Raw genomic sequence first — 22,861 nt, 5'->3', positions numbered from 1 at the left:
GCTGATCATTTTAGCTATTTACCACGTCTCAGCCTTGTATTCAAGGGTCATTGACAAACACCAAGCCATGAAGGATTCTAGTAATTTAACACTTAGAGCTCTGGCCTTGTGTAACCTTCGTGATCAGTTTGCTCAGAAAGTCAGTGCTTAATTACAGTTGAAATATTTACGATAACCTAATGTGAAACAAACCAAAACTAATCAATGGCAGTAGAGATAAGGAGTTTCCCCCTAGACTTACCTGCCTTCCAGCACTTGGTTCCAGTCTCAAACAGTGTCTGCTGTTTAATTCCTTTTTCTCTGCGGTTATTACAATGAACAAGGATTTATACTGGTTCAGAAAACCGATTTTACTTCTTGCCATGAAAAGTACAGAAAGGGCAATAAAAGAACAAAAGGAAAGGTGCAGTCGGTTAAGACGGGAGAACATTCTGAGAGAAAACTCAGAAAACAGCTGGTAACCCAAATAGATGTATGTGTTAGAGGTAATTGCTGCGACCACTCCGCAGTCTGAGAAATAACCATTCTCTGCTGGGAGGGAAGACTGAGATGGGAAGACTCAGCATTTGACTGACATAATGGCATAAGATTTGAATTGTCCATATGAACATGAACAAACCTAAATCTAATAGGTAGTCAATATCCCAAGTTGCATTCAGTTCATATATGCACGTACCCACAGTCTGCAGGTGCTCAAATGAAATAATAGACAGAGAGTAATGCCAGAAGATAGCCAGCTGCTCTGTTGAGACTCCTTCCCAAATGCCTGGTAGGGTTTCTGCAGGATTTAAAGTGCAGAGTGCACTGCTCTTCTGAAAGCCCAGCGGGGCCGCCCAGAGGATTCAAGGGGCTAGGGCAAAGCGGGGGAGCTGCGCTGCTTGTACTCACCTGGCAGCGGTCCGGGTCTTCGGTGGTGGGAGGGGGGGCCTTCTGTCGCTCCGTGTCTTTGGCAGCACTGAAGGGCCCCCTGCCGCCGAAATGCCTCTGAAGACCCGGACCGCCACCAGGCCAGGGCTCGTGGGGCCCCTGCGGGGCCTGGGGCAAATTGCCCCTCTCCCCCCCCCAACCTGGGCGGCCCTGAAGCCCAGCGTGGCACACTCTGGGATAGAAATGCCAAAAACTCCCCAGTGTATAGTTCAGTGGAACTGCAGGTCCTTTCTCCATCAATCCCTAAATCCAGACATATTTTAAGTGATAAACTGCAGACGGTTTTCCCCCGCTTGCCTAACTGTTATTCTGTATTGAACAATGCTGTGTTTTGGGGACACTATAAATTCCACACCCAGCAATTTAGTAGTAATCTGGGACATTGGTAAAGTCATATTTTGGGCTTCCCAATCTGATTCGTTTCCATACAATGTTTTGTTAAATTTTTCTGGTGTGTGGGCAAATAAACGTGGGTTAGGCGGACAGTGAGACCCCAATTCAGCAAACCACTTAAGCAAGTGCTTATCTTTAAGCACATGTGTAAGTCCCATTGGAATCAATGAGACTTAAGTGCATGCTTAAAGTTAAGCGTATGCTAAAGTGCTTTGCTGAAGTGGAGCCTACAGCTGGGAATGTCATAAACCTTAGTGGCTTTCAATGGCTTTGTTTGTTATCAGGGCACTAAAGGAGACCGTGGGACATCTGGAGATGCTGGACCAAAAGGTGGACAGGTAAAAAAGTGTGCTTCCCAAGTAGTACAACTGGAATATGTGTCTAGGATATAATCGTGACTCCTGCCCTGGCCTCATTGGGGACAGAGGCAAAGATCCTCGGTATCCCTAACCCCCAGAGGGATGAGGGTAAGAAGACTTGAGCTGGGACCCTCCCCATCAGGATGCCCTCCACTTAAACCCTCTCCTCCCTGCCACCATCATCATTTTCTGTGGAGTGTCTGTAGGCTGCCATGTGGCCTTTATTCCCACCACTGTCATCACCACCTCTGGTATCTCTGGGAGGCATCCAGTTGGCTGCCTCACCCCTTGTTGGTTTTTAAGGGCTGACCATCTGGCCTCCTTCCCTGGCTAGTGCACAGGTGAGACGTGGGGATGGGCAGCCTTTTCCAAATTGGGATCCAGAAGGCTCCACCATGTCCTGCTTCTACACTGTTGTGGTTCTCTCTCATCTGGCACCTGAAAAACCCCAGGCTATTCATGCTATGAGGGAGTCCTCAGCTACCCAAATGGCTAATCCAAAGATATGATGGGTCAGCAGTTAAGGAAAGGCCTCTGTCTTGTCTGGGGGAGAAACTTGGGGATTTTCCAGGGGAACTGGGATCCTGCAGGAACAGAGGGGAATTAGACAAATTGTGGCCAAAATCAAGCCCAGGTTTGCTGTAGGTTTCATGAACCTTACACTGAAAGTGGGACAGGTTTTTGGTCCAGTAATGGAGCCCCATAATCTGGTAAGTTTCAAGTTACAAACATTTTTCCGAGCTCTCATTTTGCATAGCTTTCTGCCTTGGCCTTTCGCTCTTCCTCTCCCAGCTCCGATAGGCACAGAACAGCAGATGCCATAGGAAAAGTACATCCTCAACATAACTGTGCTTCTTTCTCGACTGACTGCTAACACTGCAATAATTGCTTAGTGAATATTTCCCTTGCATACAAACTATGCAACTCATACCAAGCCTGTTGTTATGTTTCTTGACGAGTTATTCAGTCTCCAAAGCCTATGTATATTAAAGACTTTAGATACAGCATAGAAGTACATCCTTTGCACGCCGAAGCTTCAGTTTGTAATCCCAGGATAGCTTATTTCCTGAGGCCCAACCCTTCTGTGTGTTCACACATTTCACTGTTCTATCACTGCTTCCTTATGACTGCCATTTATTAACCTAAAATCTGGGGGACGTAACTGAAGAGTGAAGAAGAGATTGACACTAATCTAATAGCTCTCTTGTGATTCTGCAGGGTCACCCTGGAATGCCTGGCTTCTCGGGACCTCCTGGAAACCCAGGCCCGCCTGTAAGTTTTCCTCCTTTTTCCCCCCATACTGAGAAGTGGATCATCATGCTGCATAGGTGTGTGTCTCACTAATAAGTGTAGCTGCAGACTGCATTGTGATGCAGTAGGGACTGTCTGTGTGGGGAGTGGGAGAGCAGGGGAGGACTTTGGGGGATGGACGATGCCAGGGCCTGTAACCTGAGCTAGGTAAGGGAGGGGAAAGGTCAACACCTTTGCCTGGGAAGGGGACAAAGGAAGGGAGTGGCAGGAGGGAAGCAGTTTGAGTTTGGGCTTGGGGCTGTGTGGGCGGAATTCAGGGTATCCTAGCTAGGATCTAAGCACCCTGAAAGCCCAGAAGGACTCGGTGGAGGGGTCCTGACTGTGCCTGCAAGCTCTGCTGTAACCTGTGTTCCTGTTGTCCAATAAACCTTCTGTTTTACTGGCTGGCTGAGAGTCACTGTGGGTCCCAGGAAGAGGGGTGCAGGACCGGACTCCCCACACTCCGTGACAACTTCTCTCCCCCCTTCGAGACTGAACTGAGCGGGGTCACTCTGCCCAGTGACCTGGGGAAGTTCAGGGCCCCCTCTCCGGGACAACGCATCCGCTGTCAGGTTGGCACTTCCTTTCACATGGACCACGTCCATGTCATAGTCCTGCAGGAGCAGGCTCCACCTCAGGAGCTTGGCGTTGGCTCCTTTCATCTGGTGCAGCCAGGTCAGGGGAGAGTGGTCGGTGTACACGGTGAAGTGTCGCCCAAAGAGATATGGCTCTAGCTTCTTAAGGGCCCACACCATGGCCAGGCATTCCTTCTCGATGGCCGCGTAGCTTTGTTCCCGGGGTAGCAGCTTCTTACTCAGGTACACGATGGGGTGTCTCTCCCCCTTTTCATCCTCCTGCATTAACACCGCCCCCAGTCCCGTGTCTGAGGCATCGGTGAACACCATAAAGGGTTTGTCAAAATCTGGGTTTGCCAGAACTGGGTCGCTAACCAGAGCCTCCTTCAGCGCCCGGAAAGCCTCCTGGCACTGCTCAGTCCAGATCACCTTGTCTGGCTTCCCCTTTTTGCACAGTTCAGTGATGGGGCCGGCTATGGCACTAAAGTGGGGCACGAACCTTCGATAGTACCCCGCCATCCCAATAAAGGCCTGTACCTGCTTTTTGGTTTGGGGAGCAGGCCAGTCTCTGATCACCTCCACCTTGGCTGGTTCCGGCTTCAGGCAGCCGCTCCCCACCCGATGGCCCAGGTAAGATACTTCGGCCATCCCCACCTTGCACTTCTCAGCCTTTACGGTTAACCCAGCCCTTCGGAGTCGGTCCAGGACTTGTTTAACCTGGGACACGTGGTCCTCCCAGGTCTGGCTGAAGACGCAGATGTCGTCAATATACGCCACGGCAAAACTCTCCATCCCCCTCAGTAGCTGATCCACCAGGCGCTGGAAGGTGGCTGGCGCTCCCTTGAGGCCGAAGGGCAGGGTCAGAAACTCATAGAGCCCCAGAGGGGTGATAAAGGCCGATTTCAGCCTGGCATCTGCGTCCAGCGGCACTTGCCAGTAGCCTTTGGTAAGATCCATAGTGGTGAGGTACCGAGCACCTCCTAGCTTGTCTAGGAGCTCGTCAGGCCTGGGCATAGGGTAGGCATCAGATACGGTGATGGCATTGAGCTTTCGATAGTCCACACAGAACCGGATTGACCCATCCTTCTTGGGGACTAGCACCACTGGCGAGGCCCAAGGGCTGGAAGACGGCTGGATCACCCCCAAAGCCAGCATGTCCCTGACCTCTCTTTCAAGATCCTGGGCAGTTTTACCAGTGACCCGAAAAGGGGAGCATCTTATAGGGGGATGTGACCCAGTCTCCACCCGGTGGACAGTCAAATTAGTGCGTCCAGGCTGGTTGGAAAACAGCTGTCGGTACAGATGCAGCACCCCTCTGATCTCAGCGTGCTGGCCCGGGGTCAGTTGCTCAGAGAGGGGAATCGCCTCCAGGGGGGAACCAGCTTTTGTCCCAGGGAATAGATCCACTAAGGGGTCATCTCCCTGCCCCTCCCAATGTCCACACACGGCCAACACCACATTCCCCCTGTCATAGTATGGTTTCATCATGTTCACATGGTACACCCGACGGTGATGTGCCCGGTTTGACAGCTCCACCACATAGTTTACCTCATTCAGTTGCTTGATAACCTTGAAGGGCCCTTCCCAGGCGGCCTGGAGTTTGTTTCTCCTCACGGGGATAAGAACCATCACCTGATCCCCGGTGGCGAAGGTACGGGCTCGTGCTGTGCGGTCATACCAGACCTTCTGCCTCCTCTGGGCTCGGGCCAGATTCTCCCTGGCCAGGCCCATGAGCTCGGCCAGTCTTTCCCGGAAGGTCAGGACATACTCCACCACTGACTCTCCCTCGGGAGCGGCCTTCCCCTCCCATTCGTCCCTCATCAGGTCTAGGGGCCCCCTCACCTGCCTTCCATACAACAGTTCGAAAGGTGAAAACCCAGTAGATTCCTGGGGTACCTCCCTGTACGCAAACAGCAGGTGAGGTAAGTACTTGTCCCAGTCTTGCGGATGCTGGTTCATAAATGTTTTTAGCATCATCTTCAGCGTCCCGTTGAACCTTTCTACCAGCCCGTTGGACTGGGGGTGATACGCTGAGGCCCAGTTGTGCTGGACCCCACATTTCTGCCATAAGGACCGGAGCAGGGCCGACATGAAGTTGGACCCCTGGTCCGTTAAGACCTCCTTGGGGAACCCCACCCGGCTGAAAATTGTCAGCAGCGCATCTGCCACTGTGTCTGCTTCGATAGAGGACAAGGCCACCGCCTCGGGGTAGCGAGTGGCAAAATCCACGACCACCAGGATGTATTTCTTCCCTGACCGGGTCATCTTGCTGAGAGGTCCCACTATGTCCATGGCTACCTTCTGGAAAGGTTCTTCTATGATGGGTAAAGGCCTCAAAGCCGCTTTCCCCTTGTCCCGGGCCTTCCCCACCCTCTGGCAGGGGTCACAGGATTGGCAGTACTGTCGGACATGGGTAAAGACCCCAGGCCAGTAAAAGTTCTGTAGCAGCCTCTGCCTGGTGCGCCGGATTCCCTGGTGCCCTGCGAGAGGGATGTCATGGGCCAGGTACAACAGCTTGTGACGGAACTTCTGGGGAACCACCAGCTGCCTCCTGATCCCCCATGACTCTACTTCCCCTGGGGGAGCCCATTCTCGGTACAGGAACCCCTTCTCCCACAGGAACCTCTCCTTGCAACCTCTCCTCATGGTCTGTACCGCACTAAGGTCAGCCCGGTCCCTGTGCTTCCGCAAGGAGGGATCTTTCTGCAACTCGGCCTGGAACTCAGCAGCTGGGACAGGAATGGGGACCGGCTCTCTCTTGCTGGCTGGGTCTGAGGCCGCAGCCTCTCTGCACCGTGCCCCTGGGCGTTCCCCGCTCCCTGAGTTAGGGGCCTGCACCTCAGGTCGAGTACCTTCCCCGTTGTCGGGGAGCAGTGCCATTTGCCGACTCTGACTACGAGTCACGACCAGGGCACTCTGGGTGTTACTAGGCCAGTCCTCAAGGTCCCCTCCCATTAACACGTCAGTGGGCAAATATTGGTGTACCCCCACATCCTTGGGGCCCTCCTTGGCCCCCCATTTCAGGTGTACCCTTGCCACGGGTACCTTGAATGGGGTCCCGCCCACGCCCATCAGGGTCAGGTAGGTGTCGGGCACCATCCGATCTGAGGCCACCACCTCGGGCCGGGCCAGCGTCACCTCTGCGCCCGTGTCCCAGTACCCAGTGACCTTCCTCCCATCCACTTCCAGGGAAACAATGCACTCTTTCCGGAGGGGCAGCCCCGCGCCCACCCGGTAAACCAAAAACCCGGAACCGAGAGCATCCATAGGTGGTATGTTGCCAACCCCCCTTTCCTGGGAACGTAGCCCCTCCTCCGATTGGGTTTTTACCCAGTCCACCCTCTGCGGGTTGGGTCTGCTTGGTCTGTCCCTGAGCTTGGGGCACTGGGCCCGTATGTGACCTCGTTGGCCACAGCGATAGCAGCCCATATCTCGTGGGTCCCCTTGAGTGGGTCGGAGGGACCTGCCGCTGGATGTTCCCCTTTTGGGGGGGTTCTCCATAGGCCCCCTTTGGGAGGTCCCATGATGACTCTCTCTCTGCGTTGAGGCAGGCCTGCTCCTTCGAGACTCCTCCCTGCCATCCCCTGCCCGACTGTCCACAAATTGGTCGGCCAGCTGGCCTGCATGCTGCGGGTTCTCCGGCTTCTGGTCCATCAACCACAGCCTCAGGTCGGACGGGCACTGCTCGTACAGGTGCTCCAGTATAAATAGGTCAAGCAGGTCCTCTTTAGTTTGGGCCCCAGCTGTCCACTTGCGAGCATACCCCTGCGCCCGGTTGACCAGTTGTAGGTATGTAACCTCACGGGTTTTACGCTGGCTCCGGAACTTTTTCCGGTACATCTCAGGAGTCAGCCCAAACTCGCGGAGCAGGGCCTGTTTGAACAGTTCGTAGTCCCCTGCCTCCGCCCCTTTCAGTCGGCTGTACACCTCCACGGCTGTGGAGTCCAGTAAGGGGGTGAGAACTGCAATCCTGTCTGCAGGGTCAACCCTGTGCAGCTCGCAGGCATTCTCAAAAGCCGTCAGGAAGGTATCTATGTCCTCCCCCTCCTTACGCCGGGGCAGCAGGTGCTTATCAAAGCTCTTTGTAGGCTTGGGTCCCCCCTCACTCACCGCAGCCGGGGCCTCACTGCTCCTCAGCCGGGCCAGGTCCAGCTCATGTTTACGCTGTTTCTCCTTCTCCTCCCACTCACGCTGGCGCTGGTTCTCCTCATGTTTACGCTGGTTCTCCTCATGTTCACGCTGTTTCGCCTTCTCCTCCAGCTCTCGCCTCTTTAACTCGAGCTCCTCCCGTCTCAGCTCCCTTTCATATTCCAGCCGCATCCGCTCCACGGATGCTGAGCGTTGCCGGGAGGATCCCCTGCTGGGGGGTGAGCTTCGCCGTGGGGCTCCCCTGCTGGCCGGGGGTGTCACGGTGCCCTCGGTATACACTGGGCTCCTCCCCGCCCTTCCTCTATGCCTAGGAAGGGGGGGTCTCGGGAAGCCCTCGTCTGCCGGCTGACCACTCCCAGCGGGGACAGTCACTGGTGCCTGCGCTGCATCTGCTCGGCTGCTTCCCTCAGAGACAGGGCTCCGTTCATTCATGCGGTCTCCCTGCTCCAGCTGGGAAATCAGCTGGTCCTTGCTGAGCCTCCCTGGGTGCAGCCCCCTCTGCTTACACAGCTCCACCAGGTCACACTTGCGCCGCTTGGCATACATCTTCCTGCTGGCCACTCACAGGCCGGGGTGCTCGCCGCTCCCCACGGTTTCCAGGGGGACCCCTAGTGCACCAGCCCTTCGTGAGGTCACCACCTCTCTGCCAGGGTCGAGCTGCAGACTCCTCCGCCCCTGGGACCGCTCGCTGCAATCCCCCGGGGGACCCTGTTACTGCAAAGTCCTTCTCACTGGGCACACACTCCCAGGGCTTAATCACCCCTTCGTTTTACTGCTCCCCAGTCACTTACTGCAGGAAGCGCCGTCCACGGGGTGCAGTATCTCCCACCACTGCCACCAGTTGTCACGGAGTGTGGGGAGTCCGGTCCTGCACCCCTCTTCCTGGGACCCACAGTGACTCTCAGCCAGCCAGTAAAACAGAAGGTTTATTGGACAACAGGAACACAGGTTACAGCAGAGCTTGCAGGCACAGTCAGGACCCCTCCACCGAGTCCTTCTGGGCTTTCAGGGTGCTTAGATCCTAGCTAGGATACCCTGAATTCCGCCCACACAGCCCCAAGCCCAAACTCAAACTGCTTCCCTCCTGCCACTCCCTTCCTTTGTCCCCTTCCCAGGCAAAGGTGTTGACCTTTCCCCTCCCTTACCTAGCTCAGGTTACAGGCCCTGGCATCGTCCATCCCCCAAAGTCCTCCCCTGCTCTCCCACTCCCCACACAGACAGTCCCTACTGCATCACATGCATATGCCACAGAGGGCCACTTCCACCCACCTCTGTGCCATTTCTTTGAAGTTTCCCATTGGGTTTGTAATAGACCCTGAAGCATCATAGAGTCCCACACGCATGATAATTGCTACTTAACGCAGCGTGCAGCCATTGCTTTGCCTCACGAAAGTAAATTTATGCTAAACTTTTGTTGCTTGCTTTTATAGAAAAGACAATGGGCATGACATATTTTTTTTCACTGCTCCCACATGGTAAAAAATACTGGTGCTTCCCATATATTAGATGAAGCAGCCAGCTGGCTTTAGAAATAACAACGGTCAAAAGGGAAAATGTTTGGCTCGTTGACCGTTAAATGACACGCAAGGATCTTAGACAAGGGTTTCTCTAGTTTTCTCGTGTTGTGGGCTTCTTCAGATAGGATTGTCCCCCCGCTCTCGTGCATTGCCCTTTCCAGTTCCCCATTCTCTCCATTAGCCACGGTGCTTCTTTACATGACAAAAGCGTATTAGGATGGTGTTGAAGAGAAATGGCTAAAATCGGTTTGCTTGAGTGCATTGTCACCCTGGGAGCTCTATCTTTTCCCTTATTGTAGGACTCTGACAAATGTCCCTTGAAGCCACTCTGGCTTAACCTGGCCAGGTCCCGTTGCAGTTTGACCCAAGCCCTCCTAAATGTTTGCAACCTCCCTCTAATCCCTGTGTCAGCAGCAATCTGACCATGGCAGAATTTATATTGCACTGTTGCTTGGCCATTGTGACATCAGCACCACCAGGAAGGGCTCGGTGGGTCGCTGAGCACGGTTTTGAGGACTCAGACAGTGAATACATGCTTTCTGGCCCAGAATCACAGAACCTGTTGGGTTGGGATGGTAGCAGGAGTGGGTGACCATATCCATTTGCTTGCCTGTTGGCTGTATTGATTGTACAACCTCTAAACCAGACTATCTAGTCTCTTTGCATATTCAAGTTATGATTAGGACCCTACCAATTTCATGGCTGTGAAAAACATGTCATGGGCCATGAAATAAGCCCATCCTCGTGAAATCCGATGTCCTTTTGTCCTAGGAGCACCCCAGCAAAAGGAGGCTGGGCTGGAGAATGACAGGACTTGTCCATCTCCTGCACAGCTGCTCTGGGGGAGGGGTAAGACCAAACCCACCTCCAGGTGCCTCCCCTTGCTACAGCATGCTCTGGGATTGGGCAGCAGCCCCAGAGGTTCCTGCAGCTGGAGAAGGCTTGTGGAATTGGATTCGATCTTCTCCATGCTGCTGGGAGCACCCCAGCAGGGGGCTGCTAGCTGCTAGGCAGGACTGGGGCAGGACAGAACTTGAGTATCTCTCCCAATGGCAGATAGTGCCACCGCCCCTCCTCCCCACTCTGTCCAGCTCTGAAGGCAGCACAGAAGTGAGGGTGGCAATCCCATGACCTCGTGCAACAGGCTTGTGACCTCCCCCCACAATCCCCTTTTGGATCCGGACCCCCACGGTTACACCACTATGAAATTTCAGATTTAAACATCTGAAAATGTGAAATTTACCAATTTTCAAATCCTAGGGCTGTGAAATTGACCATACATTACCATGAATTTGGTAGGGCCCTAGTTATGGTGATTCCATAGCCTGCCTGAGCAGCTTGCCTTGTTGCCAAAGAATTTATAATTAATAAAGTTTCTCATAATATTTAACCTACGTTTTTCTTGCTGCAACCTATGCCCGTGATATCTTGTTCTGTCCATGTTGACTAATGATTCCAAGATTTGCCTTCTGCAGCATATGCTCCGAGATATTTATCCCAGCAGTTCTAGTCTTCTCAGAGTTAGTTTGGGCACAATAGTTTTCTAATTACTATATATTTTCTGGAATGGCAAACAATCTAAAATGTCTGAAAATGTACGGCTTAGGAGGCTAATTATACACAGAGGTTGGTAACTGCTTTTCCGAGATGAATTAATGTGAATGATTGCTAATAGGAATGAATGGCAGAAAATGTACCAAATGCCATCTGTGGTACTGCCTGTGTTGACAAGCAGCAAAGAATCCTGTGGCACCTTATAGACTAACAGACTTTTTGGAGCATGAGCTTTCGTGGGTGAATACCCAGTTCCTCAGATGCATGTAGTGGAAATTTCCAGGGGCAGGTATATATATGTGCAGGCAAGCTAAAGTGTTGACAAGGATATACTACGAACGAGTAATACATATTCTTTCTGCTTTGTTTTATTTAGGGACCAGAGGGCAAACCAGGACCTGCAGGACCCCCAGGAACGCCTGGGGATATAGTAAGCCATTGACCAGGGGGTTAGCTTCTTTAGAGTAGGGCTGAACTGAAGCAAACATGAGGTTTTCCCCCAAACCCCTCAAGTGATATTTAAAATGCTATTCATGTTGAATAGGCCCTGCTGGAAACTCTTTGATTCCTTTTCTTCTATGCAATCCAACCTTTCCAGAATTAGAATTCCTGATATAGCTGTGATGTGATGGGAAAACCCTTCAGTGAGCAAGTGGCTTCCCCACTCTTCTCCAAACTCAGTCCACATAAGTTATAGCAGGATAAATATCCTCCCTTCACGGGGTTTGGTTTTATTTACCAAAGGAACTTAAAATTCAACTGTATGAATCCAGTCTAAGCTTTCTACTCAGGCTTGTCATCTCCTAAGGTTACTCTCAGACCTGCTCAGCCCACAGCCTAGGTTTGGATCTCAAGAGAGAACCTACTGTCTTTCTCATATCCATACAGGTAGTGACACACGTGCAATACTGAATCAGCAAAACACACTTAACATTTCCAAGCAGGATCATCACCTGCTGACACAGTGCTGGCTAATAAGGGTGAAAGGTTAGTGACTCCACAAGGCCTGCTAGGGATTTCGTTATTGCCATCGGTTGCACAAGGAAAGTGCTCAGATACTGCCGTGGTGGGTGGCAGTAAAATACCCTGAGAGAGAGATTGAGCTTAGCTTTTGAATCTGGTTGATCTTCATTGCAAAGTGAAACAGAAGATTCCTTGTTATGAATCAATGTCTCTCTTGTTTTCGAGAGGAGGCATCTTGGAGTAACACAGGTTGTTGAATCAGAATAATGCAGCTGTGTGTAATTATGATGCATTTCTGGAACTGGATTGCTAATGAGCCTGTCGCCCCTTAGCCATTTCTTCAACTCTAGCCTTCATCAGTAGTGACCAAGCATTGCTCCTCTGGTGGCTGTTGTGAGATGAGTTAGTCATAGCAGAGAGGCCAAGGACTGAGCTTTTCTTTCAGCCCTAACAGGTGGTCAGGGTTGAAGCAATGTGTGACAGCCTGTATGCTGTACAGTCCCATGGATAAACAGGATTTCATTTACAGGGACAGTCGACTAAACACCTTTCATAACCACCAATTTAATATATACAGACTGTAAAACATGCATTGACTGGCTTTTATATTAATGTCGATAGCACAGTGCTGGGCAGAGACGTACTATGTTGTTATCCGATTCTTCACAATGTACACTTTTGAGACCAAATCCAGCCCTCTCTTAAGTGGCTGCAGTTCCCACTGAAGTCCATGAGAGTTGCATCTGTTTATCTTGGAGGCGAATTTGGCCTTTGGTGTCAATAACTGTGAATACAGCATAGCAAAGTTTGGTCCCTAAGGGAGTGGAAGTGTGAATGCATTAGAGACATGTTCATGTCTCCTCCTCTCCCAACTCCGGGTTTGTGAAGTGTTCTTTCTTGTGAAGCAGCATCTGAAAAGCTTGTCTGAACATTGCCACATCAATGGTCTCTTTACAGGGTAAAGATGGCCCACCAGGTCCCCTGGGCCCACCAGGACTGCCTGGCCTTCAGGTAAGGGACAACTGCCTGCTATTTTTCATTCAATATGTTACACTTCCTGTAAGCAAGTGGACACAGCCAGTGCCATTTCTGAGCTATCTTGGAGTGGATGTGAGATTTATATTGTCAAGTTAACTCCAGATTCACTGGGCTCCGTACAGTATGAGTTCTGGGTCGGGTACCTTTCAGCCAAGTGATAGTTTCCAAAATAGAGTCATCTGTTCCTCCTGCCTGACTCTTATTGCCCTGGCAGAGATCTTCCCATAGAGGGCACCAATGTGACATAATGCCTCCAAGCCTGGGGGCACAGATAATTGTATCTGCAATTCATACTACTACAGGGATGGGATTTTGTTATGTTCTAGTGCCCAGGATGTAATGATCCCCCTATATTGGCTCAAGAACAAGTGCAGGATTAGTTTAATATCTGAAACCCCATTGATCTGGCAACTGTGTGGATCTAGTGAGTCTTATCTATCTCTAATGTCTATGGGCCAGATCCTCTCCTGGTGTAAATCAATGTAGGTATGGAAGTGAGAAAGGGGGATCACACAATGCAATGCACAGTGACCAAGCAGAGCAGTCATCACAAGATTCACACTCACAGAGACATACCCATCTTCTGTATAGCCACCCTGGCCCCCTAATGGATGTTTCACTTACAGGGCGTTGACGGCAAGGATGGCAAGCCTGGATCTCCCGGGGAACCGGTAAGGATTCACGTTGTACACATCCTCATTTCAAGCTGCCACAGTCAGGTTTTCAGAGCCCACGCCTGGCTATCGCTTTTGGACTCAGGAGAGTCTGTTTACTTGCATCTCGTTCACACTGAACTGCCTTGAGCAATCTATTAGTGTGCAAATCTTAGCATCTTGAAAGTAGACCTGGCCCTTTACTCTGAGGATATGTGTACACTGTGAACTAGGGGTGTGATCCCCAGCTCAAGGACACAAAGCCAAGCTGCCATGCTAAGAATAGCTAAAAATACGACAAGTAGCTGCAGTGTCACAAACTGCAGGAGAGGCTAACCTAGCTGCAGTGTCACGAGCTGCAGGAGGGGCAGCTGCCTGGAGTACGCAGCTCGGTTCTCAGCGGGTACGTACTCAGGGTGGTTTGCCACTCATGCTGCTGCAGGGACACTCTGTGTGTAGAGCATTAGCTCAATAAGAGCTAACATGGGCAGATCTCCTGGAGCTGGGACTCACAGCTGCAGCTCAAAGCGTAGCGAACTCCGTAGTGCTCCTGTAAATTCTAGAGAGACCCAGGTCAGTCGTGTAATATTAAACCTAGTGAGCTGGTTTTTGCGGATTATGGGGCAGGGAAGGGAGTAGGAAATGCAGCCTGAAATGCACTTGTTGGGTTGCAGAGTGACCATGCTCCTCCCTTCTTGGAGAGGAAGTTTTGTGTTTGATTTCCCCCCATTGTTCTTATGCACGGGGAGGAAAAGGAGCTGACCTGGAGTTTTCCAGCCAAAAGGCTGTGTTAATAAAGTGGACAGGAATTAGCATTCCCCTGGCATATGCATATTACTCTGAGAACGCGCTTCCAGAATCTCTTGCCCCCATCTCTCTTCCTGTGATTTGCCAAAATATGGCAAGCTCTTTCCTTTCCATGACAGCGGACAAATACTCAGCATTAAGGTATTGTGTAGACTGAGCCACCTTTCAGAGTCAGATGCACGCAGTTGTGCATAAACAATTGCACGTGCCCCATTTCACTGTGAAAATACCCCTTTTATATGTACGCACCAGATAAGCATGCAACTGCGTGCATCTAATTTTGAAAATCTGGTCCAGACAGGTACACCTGGCAACAGGCGTGGGCACATCTTCAACTTCCAAAGCCCACATTTCTAGAAGCAAGGGTGGTTTACAGCTGGGTGGAGGGTGCCTGAATGTCCTGTGTGTGCACTCAGATGCAGGTTTTGTGGGAACTTTCTTATTGTATTCACATTTGAAGGGATAGCTCAGTGGTTTAAGCATTGGCTTGCCAACCCCAGGGTTGTGAGTTCAATCCTTGAGGGGGCCATTTGGGGAACTGGTGTAAAAATCTGGGAATTGGTCTTGCTTTGAGCAGGGGGTTGGACTAGATACCTCCTGAGGTCCCTTCCAACCCTGATATTCTATGATAACCCTCATTACAACTAATGGCAAAAAGCAGAATCCCTTTTCAGATGATGATGATGAGGCATATGCTGGCAATGACAGAACAGTATCATATTTGGAATGTGCGTGTTTCCATTAGGGCAAACCAGGAGAACCTGGGCTCCCAGGCCAAGAGGGGGCCAGAGGGTTACCGGTAGGTACTACATCAGATGGTTTAATCCAGAAACTGTCTTATCCATTACACTGGAAATTCTTTGGGTGGGGATGGCCTTTGACTGTGTGTGTGCGCGCATAGCACCTAACACAAAAGAGTTGGCCTGGCTGAGACAGGCATTTCCACAGCATAAACGATAAAAAATAATCCAAGAAATCAAACAGGGTATTTCTGGATCTTTCGTCCCCAGAATTCTCTGGAGCAGATTGTGCAGGTCCTTTGCCTGGAGATCAGGATGTAAGAAGCCTTCCACCCTCCGGGTGCCCCACACGCCAGGGCTGCTCACTGCTGTAGGCCATGCATCCTGGGGATGGAGAGAGGGGAGGCCATGGCCCCACCCTTTCCCCTACACACTGTGGGCCAGGCACAGCAGGAAGAGCAGCTGCACCACCATAGGCTCCCCTGTGCTGCTAAGGAGAGGGATGCTGCCTCCCTGGGATACAATTCCATGCTGACCAGGGCCTGTTAATCTAACCAGAGAGGTTTTAAGGGCAGCCACTGTGCACACACCATTTAGCCAAGCTCTTCCCGAAGGTCCATGCATCTGGCTGTTTTCAATGTCACTCTCTTCTTCAGGGCTTCAAGGGGCACAGAGGAGATGCAGGTCCCCCGGGCCCCAGGGTAAGTAACATGCACCCCACTGTGTGTGCTATAGAAGGAGATGGGTAAGTCAGCCTTAAAAGGGCTCCCTAAAACTGAAAGAGAACATTTTTACAGGCCTTTTTAATGTGGTGTTCATCAGTTGCTGTGACCTTGTGGGGCTGGCTTTTCTGGCTGCCTTGCAGCGGGTGGCAGTGCACAGGGTGGACCCAGCTGTATGCTGCCTGACGCAGCTGGGGAGAGTCAGTGGCATTACTGGCAGGGCCGGCGCTTCCATTAGGCGACCCTAGGCAGTCGCCTAGGGCACCAGGATTCAGGGGGCAGCATTTTGTGCACTCCCCACGGGGCGTACGGGAGCTTCCAGTTCCACTCCCATCGTGCCACCGAAGAAGGACCCTCCGTCGAAATGCCGCAGGCAACAGCGGCAGTCATTGAGCTGCTCAGTTGCCTGCTGCTGTTTTCCGCGGCATGTCAGCAGAAGGTCCTTCTTTGGCGACGCAACAGGAGCAGAACCGGAAGCTCTCGCACGCCCCGTGGGGAGCGCACAAAATACCGCCCCCCAAATTCTGCCTAGGGCGCCAGAAACCCTGGTGTCGGTCCTGATTACTGGCAGCCTCCTTTTCTGGACTTCCAGCTAACATTAGTGCTGGTGTATTGAGTGGTCACTGATGGGTTAATGCAGCACATCTCATGTCCCTTCCATAATGTCCCTTTGCATGTCAGTTTCACAGCACAGCTCCCTGTGTACTGCCGTGAAAGCCACAGCACAGAGTTCACAAATGCAGGCCAGGGGACTGGGAAACTTACTGTGCAGGCAGTACCAATATCAAATCGCACACCACCAAGCATTAGAAATGCAGGATGAATTCAAAGATGAGGAGAATGGGCATGAATAATAGAGCTTTTTGGCTCACTCACCTCCTGATCAGAAAATCCTGGCCTCATTCTCAGCTCTGATGTTGCAGGGATTCCTGCTATCAGAGGTGTCATCCTGCGGATGAGATGGAAAACTGAGCTGCCGAACTCTGGCTCTTCAGGAAAATAAATGATGGTGCAGTGGCACATTGCAGGAGGACTGGTAGAGAGCCCCAGTGACCTAGATCCTCCTCTCCTCCTCCCTAAAACAGTTTTTCCTTGAAAAGTGCATAACGTGTCTTCACAGTCACTGCACTCTCAATAGCTAAGGTATTAAAAACATAAGAACGGCCATACTGGGTCAGACCAAAGGTCCATCCAGCCCAGTATCCTGTCTGCCAACAGTGGCCAATGCCAAGTACCCCAGAGGGAGTGAACCCAACAGGCAATGATCAAGTGATCTCTCTCCTGCCATCCATCTCCATCCTCTGGCAAACAGAGGCTAGGGACACCATTCCTTACCCATCCTGGCTAATGGCCATTAATGGACTTAACCTCCATGAATTTATCCAGTTCTCTTTTAAACGCTGTTATAGTCCTAGCCTTCACAACGTCCTCAGGTAAGGAGTTCCACAAGTTGACTGTGCGCTGTGTGATGAAGAACTTCCTTTTATTTGTTTTAAACCTGCTGCCCATTAATTTCATGTGGTGGCCCCAAGTTCTTATATTATCGGAACAAGTAAATAACTTTTCCTTATTCACTTTCTCCACATCACTCATCATTTTATATACCTCTATCATATCCCCCATTAGTCTCCTCTTTTCTAAGCTGTAAAGTCCTAGCCTCTTTAAACACTTTTCATATGGGACACATTCCAAATCCCTAATCATTTTGGTTGCCCTTTTCTGAACTTTTTCTAATGCCAGGAAAGGGCTGCACTACCTTGAATATGAAAGGTGCTCCTGGCACTTTTTTTAAGCAGCATATCAAGTTTTAACCACATTGTTCCCATTGGCATTAAAGCAAGATGCATGACATGTGTCACCCCATAGAGACTGCTAGCATCAATCCAGCACTGCGGAATCCCTACACCGTCCAGAGGCACGTTACTAGCCAGCATAGCTGTAATGTGTCCGAAGCACTGAATTCATCACTACTTCCTTTGCTTTGTGTTCCAGGGAGAGCCAGGCGTGACCGGTCCTGCTGGTCGTGAGGGCTCACCGGGGAAGGATGTAAGTGTCCTCTTGGAGCAGCAAGCAAACGTCTGCCCTTCGATAAGTTGACTTGTTTCACAGTAAACAAAGAAACTGTACTAAAGGGTGAATGCTTGGGGTGATGCACAGGGAACTGTTTGGGAAAAGCTTGTTAGGAGAGGAACTTTAGGGCCTTTGTCCCTGCTCAACCTGCTGACACTTAAACGTTCGCTGTGTCTTTGGAATATTAGTAGGAACTGCATTGTTTCAATCCTGAATTGTACAGCAGATCCGATGTCTCTATTACCCCTGGCTCTGATTCTGTCATGCTTATTCTCACTGAGCAGTACTTTACTCTGCCTAGTTCCCCTGGGCCTGAGTCTGTCGCACCTCATCCTGAGCAGCATCTTGCTCCACAAACAGCCCCACTGGAATCAGTGAGATGGCCTGCAGAGCAGAGCACCACTCAGAGGGAATCAGGGTAGCAGAATCAGATCCTAGGATATCATTAGTGTCAGTGCAGTAACAGAACAAAACCCTGGTGAGCATCCTGTGTACTGTATGATCCTGGAGAGGCCACTGAGGGATGGACCAGGTGACTGATCATGCCATTTCTGTGGGTCACTGGGAAATAGTTTTGACTGCACCCCTTTTTAGTCACTAGAAAATGTTGCCTGCCGAACTGTGGAGTTTGTCCTAGAAGGCAGAGAATGAAAAGGTCTGGCAGTGCAGGAACTGGAGCTGTGTCAAGGTGCAGGGCAAGAGTCTGTCCCAGAGAAACATCTTACCTGCCCCATCTTCAAAATAACAACATGTCAATAAGCCAATATAGTCAGAATTTAAGCTTGGCCAGCAAATACCCAGGTTAATCGACTTGACCTACAGACACACTTTTTGAAATCCAACATGCCGGTCTTCCCTCCAGCAGAGCCAGAACCTCTTCACAGAACTTTTCTGTGTGTCATTTTCTTCCCGTTGAGGAGCAGTAAGAGTTAAGCCAGAGCTTTGTTTTATTTTCAGAAGATGATCACATTGCCTTTGCTTCGGTGTTTTCCACTCAGTGAAATGATTTCTCTTTTCTTCCAGGGTGATACAGGCCCCATAGGACCTCAAGGTCCTCGAGGACTCAGAGGCCAGCCAGTGAGTTTCCTCTCCAGACAAGCAGCCTTTGAAGCATGGAATCTCAGTGGTAGGGGTGTCACAAAATCCAGAGCTCTGGTTTGGAACCAGAATCCCGTAGAAGACTCAGGTGGCATTTGGCCAGAATGTTTAACTTTCTTTAGGAAAGGAAGAGCTGAGTGATGTTTCACAGGCAGGTGGTGACCAGTAGTGTCTAGGAATGGGTGACTATGTAGGAGCAGGCAACTCTGTAGAAGCAGAATGCTATAGTAGTTTCTGCTATGAAGTGGGTATCAGGAGCTCCTTACTTCTAGACTTGGCTCTAACACTTGAGTTCCTATGTAACCCTAGGCGACAGTCCTCAAAAGTGTTAATTTTGGGTGCCACCCTCTTTTGAGTGCCCAACTTGAACTTGATTGTGATACTTGTGAACAAACTGTTTATTTCCCATGGAAACAAATACATTTTGGAGAGAAGATGCCCTGTCCTTATCGAAAACACGCAGAAAGTCCATTTTTAATAGGTTTTCAGTGCAGAAAAGTCAGGTGGATGAAATTTCATGAAGTGTCATTTGGGATGGTTGATGCATCACTCCTATTGCTTTATTGTATTTTAAAAATCAACTTTCTCCAGACATGAATATAAAGTAGACTGTCCAGATCTGAGCACAAACCTAAAGGATTCAGCTGATTCTTTCCTCCATGGGAAAGCAGGCTACTGAAACAGAGATTCTGAGACCTGGGCTATAATCCAAACAAAATGCTGACTTAGGCAGCAATGCCAGGAACTTTAGGAGCAGGGAGCCGAGGGGGTTAAGTGAGACTACAGTAATGTATGCAGAGCCCTTGTGTCTGCTTTGTAATTTATCCTGTCATGCCATGCATGCCCGACAGTGCTGGTGTCTCTCGCTAATGCGTCTTGGCCTGGGTGCTTGCAATAAGTAAAAAGGTTCGAGGAGGAGAAATCATAAAAAATAAATTTATCATAGGTCCTAGATGAGCCAAATACCTTTTGAGAGGCTATGGATGACTCTGTGAGAGGTGGGAGGGAAAAGCAACACCTCCTCTTGTTCCTTTTGTGCTTCCTGTCCTCTGCAGTACAAATAATCCAAAGTACTGCATGAGAAACACGTTCTGAGTATTACAAGTAACAGAGCACTTTGCGTGGGCTATTTCAATTAAACATGAAGTATCCTTGCAAAATGCAGTAAGAGGGAATGGGGTCTAGTCTTTATCAGCTCTTTTGACTTGCAAACTGCCTAATTCTCCATACATGCAAACGTTGGTGCCCTCCATTCTCCCTGTGGTAGAACCTTCCCATCTTTAGCGGGTGGTGTCAGAGACAGAGATGAGGGCAGTCGTTCCAATTGGTTGGAGCCAGAGTCAGCTCTAGTGGTTGGAGCTGGAGTCAGAAGTCAGGAATCGGTGCTAAGGGCCAGGACTGGGTTACCTGGAGTGAGGCAAGGCTGGAGCCAAGGAAGGAGCAGGGCTGGAGCACGGCTGGGAACAAGCAGGAGCTTTGAGCAGCTGTGTGCATTGAGCAGCCACTGAACTGCTGTTGCCGCTGGGCTTATGAGCCGGTCTACTGATTCTTCCCACCAATCAGGCAATGTAGCCAATCAGGCAGCCTGCTACAGGCCAGCTACACTCATTAGGTTGCCCAGAACCTGGCTCTGCTGCAGGCCCTGATTCCTGACACATGGTGCAGATGAGCTTCGAAGATCAGCTGTATACTGGGTGCTGAGGACTTTGATCAGTGCCTAGGTATTACTGTCCGGGCATCGTATAAAAACCCCAAATGGGTGGTTGTAAGGAACCTCTGGCTCATGGGATCTCCCCTTCATTTCCTGCTTGATGAATTATTCAGAAAGGATTCCCATTTCTTGGCAGCTGCCAGTGTAAATATCTCCTAGTAAGAGCTAAAGCAATGCAGTTGTTCCCTTGTTGGGAGCTCCATCTTGCTTGGGAGTTGGCATGAAATCTCAGAGTACCTGGATTTTAGATAGTGGCCCAGATCTCGAGGTCTGGATGAGCTCTGGGCTGCCTTTCCATTCTCCTTATTCTGGAGTCAGTCAGGAACTGAAACAGCCCTGGGTTTAACCTAGAGCAGCTTAAGGGCTTCTCTAAATTACACTGGCTAGATTGGCTTCCCAAGGATCACTTTTCTGGCTGAGTATCACTGGGGTGAATCATGCTCTGGATCTGCCCCTTCCTATGCCTATGCCTGAATGAGGTGCGGTAAAGCCCAGCCCAGCAATCCAGCTTTACAATACCCAGGGATTCCCCCTGCATGAGGGGACTGCCCTGCTGTCCATTTCAGCTCTCCGTCCCCTCAGTGCCACCAGAAGTGGGTGTGGGGACCAGGATGTTACCCACTCTTTCAAATACTTCCCAGAGAGGAGGAGAGGCCCTTCTTTTCTCCAGCGGAATGGGGTTCCTGTCAGGGGGGATATGAGACCCGGGTGCCGATTAGGGCTGGTTGGGAATTTTTTGATGAAACATTTTTTCACTGAAAGATGCTGATTAGATGAAACGCAGATTTTGTTTCTCGAAATACCTGACTCTGAAAAGGTTTAGGAAGAAAACATGTTTTGGTTGTTGAAATGTCCTGTTTTGAGATTGTTGAACCAGAGAGTTTTGGGGTTTTTTAACTGAAACTTTTCATTTCAAACTATTACTAAATTTACACTGAAAAAGGAAAACAGCTTAAAATTGAAACAAAACATTTCGATTGACCCTAACTAATTTTGGGGGTGGATTTTTGGTTTGCAACAATTTTTGGCATTTGAACCTTTTCGTCAGAGCAGAGGCCAAACCCTTATCTCCGAAGTTACATTCTGCTCCTCCTGGAAGTTCTCCTTGATGGATGTGAAATACTGGGAGAAGCTTTTCTTACTCTCCATCCTGAACTAACTCATGTGCCATTTTGCTGCACACTGTTGAACGGCTGCTGAATTTTCGTCCAGAGGTGGCTGCTTTTCAGCGGTGGCCAAAGTGATCTCTGAGTGGAGAATGTCGGACCTGCGTCTTTACATGTTGATCCCAGAGGAGAATTGTGCTTGTGGTTTGTAAAGTCTGAGCAGCAGGATGAGAGGTATCATATAAGCATTCCTCATTCATACTATTCAAGGTGGCAACATAAGATTGACAGGCTCTCATATGCCTCTCTGTGGTTACTAACTGTTATCACCAATGAATGATTTGTACTCTCTTTTTAACCATTTATTAGGCTTTAGCCAGTAGACATGTACTATTGCCTATTACAAGAATTCTGTCCTAATCAGCCTAAGGGTTACATCTAGCCACCTGACCAGAGTTATCTAATGTGTCCATCACCATAGTATCAGGGCACCATATTAGAGGCTGGGTGCCAGTGTCCTGGAGGCAGTGGGAAAGAGCCTGCACTCTCTGGGAAAAATGCATAGCCACAAAGAAGCTCTGAGCTGTATCCTTTTTGATGCCAAATCTGTTCTTTTTCCCTGCAATCCAGGGCAAGAATGGCTCACCCGGCCCCCCAGGGGAAGCTGGCCTTGCAGGTAACCCAGTAAGTACCTCAACTGTGTACAACCACAGTGAGCCAGGGTTGTTGAGACTGTTATGGGGACAATTTATAACCCAGTGCGGAGAGAAGAGTTACATGTCGCATCCTTAAAAATGTATTAAAACCTGCCCAGTGGATGGCCTCTCAGAGAGGCGATGTGCAGCCCCCTACAAAGTGCCACATGGAGGCTGAGAGGCCTGGAGGAGCTGGCAGCACCCTCTGCAGAGAGGGAAGAGTAGCATTAGAGCAACTCACCCGAGGCATTCTGGAAAACAGCAGGCAACAGTTTAAAGCAAGTCACAGAAGGGGACGGAGCTCACGGGTGCCAGTTTGTATGTGAGACCAGCCTGCAAGCACTGAGGTGCAGGAAGGCCTCTGAGGAGGCTTTTCTTTGTTCTGTTCCCCAAAGTTGCTTTTGGGTTCAGCAGTTAGTAATAGTAAAGCATTGCGCTCAGCCCCTGTAATGAAATGTAGGCCAGTTCCCCTCATGGTCAGTGCAGCTCCTGTA

General features: G+C 50.3%; 1 protein-coding gene across 5 annotated transcripts in view; it reads left to right on the top strand.

Moving 5' to 3' along the window:
- Positions 1–22,861, top strand: part of COL22A1 (collagen type XXII alpha 1 chain) — a 372,600-nt gene that overhangs the window by 334,847 nt on the left and 14,892 nt on the right. For 3 of the 5 annotated variants that reach the window (XM_050940514.1, XM_050940513.1, XM_050940511.1), the window contains exons 47-56: positions 1,605–1,658; positions 2,898–2,951; positions 11,141–11,194; positions 12,685–12,738; positions 13,392–13,436; positions 14,971–15,024; positions 15,622–15,666; positions 17,680–17,733; positions 18,781–18,834; positions 22,303–22,356. In XM_050940514.1, coding sequence (XP_050796471.1) covers positions 1,605–1,658; positions 2,898–2,951; positions 11,141–11,194; positions 12,685–12,738; positions 13,392–13,436; positions 14,971–15,024; positions 15,622–15,666; positions 17,680–17,733; positions 18,781–18,834; positions 22,303–22,356 — 522 coding nt within the window. The remainder of the gene's footprint in view (positions 1–1,604; positions 1,659–2,897; positions 2,952–11,140; positions 11,195–12,684; positions 12,739–13,391; positions 13,437–14,970; positions 15,025–15,621; positions 15,667–17,679; positions 17,734–18,780; positions 18,835–22,302; positions 22,357–22,861) is intronic. The other 2 variants (XM_050940512.1, XM_050940510.1) reach the window with 2 other exon arrangements.

The sequence above is a fragment of the Gopherus flavomarginatus genome, chromosome 2 (genome assembly GCF_025201925.1).
Source record: "Gopherus flavomarginatus isolate rGopFla2 chromosome 2, rGopFla2.mat.asm, whole genome shotgun sequence".
In the NCBI taxonomy this organism is placed as follows: Eukaryota; Metazoa; Chordata; order Testudines; family Testudinidae; genus Gopherus; species Gopherus flavomarginatus.
This window is presented reverse-complemented; position numbering and strand designations above follow the sequence as displayed.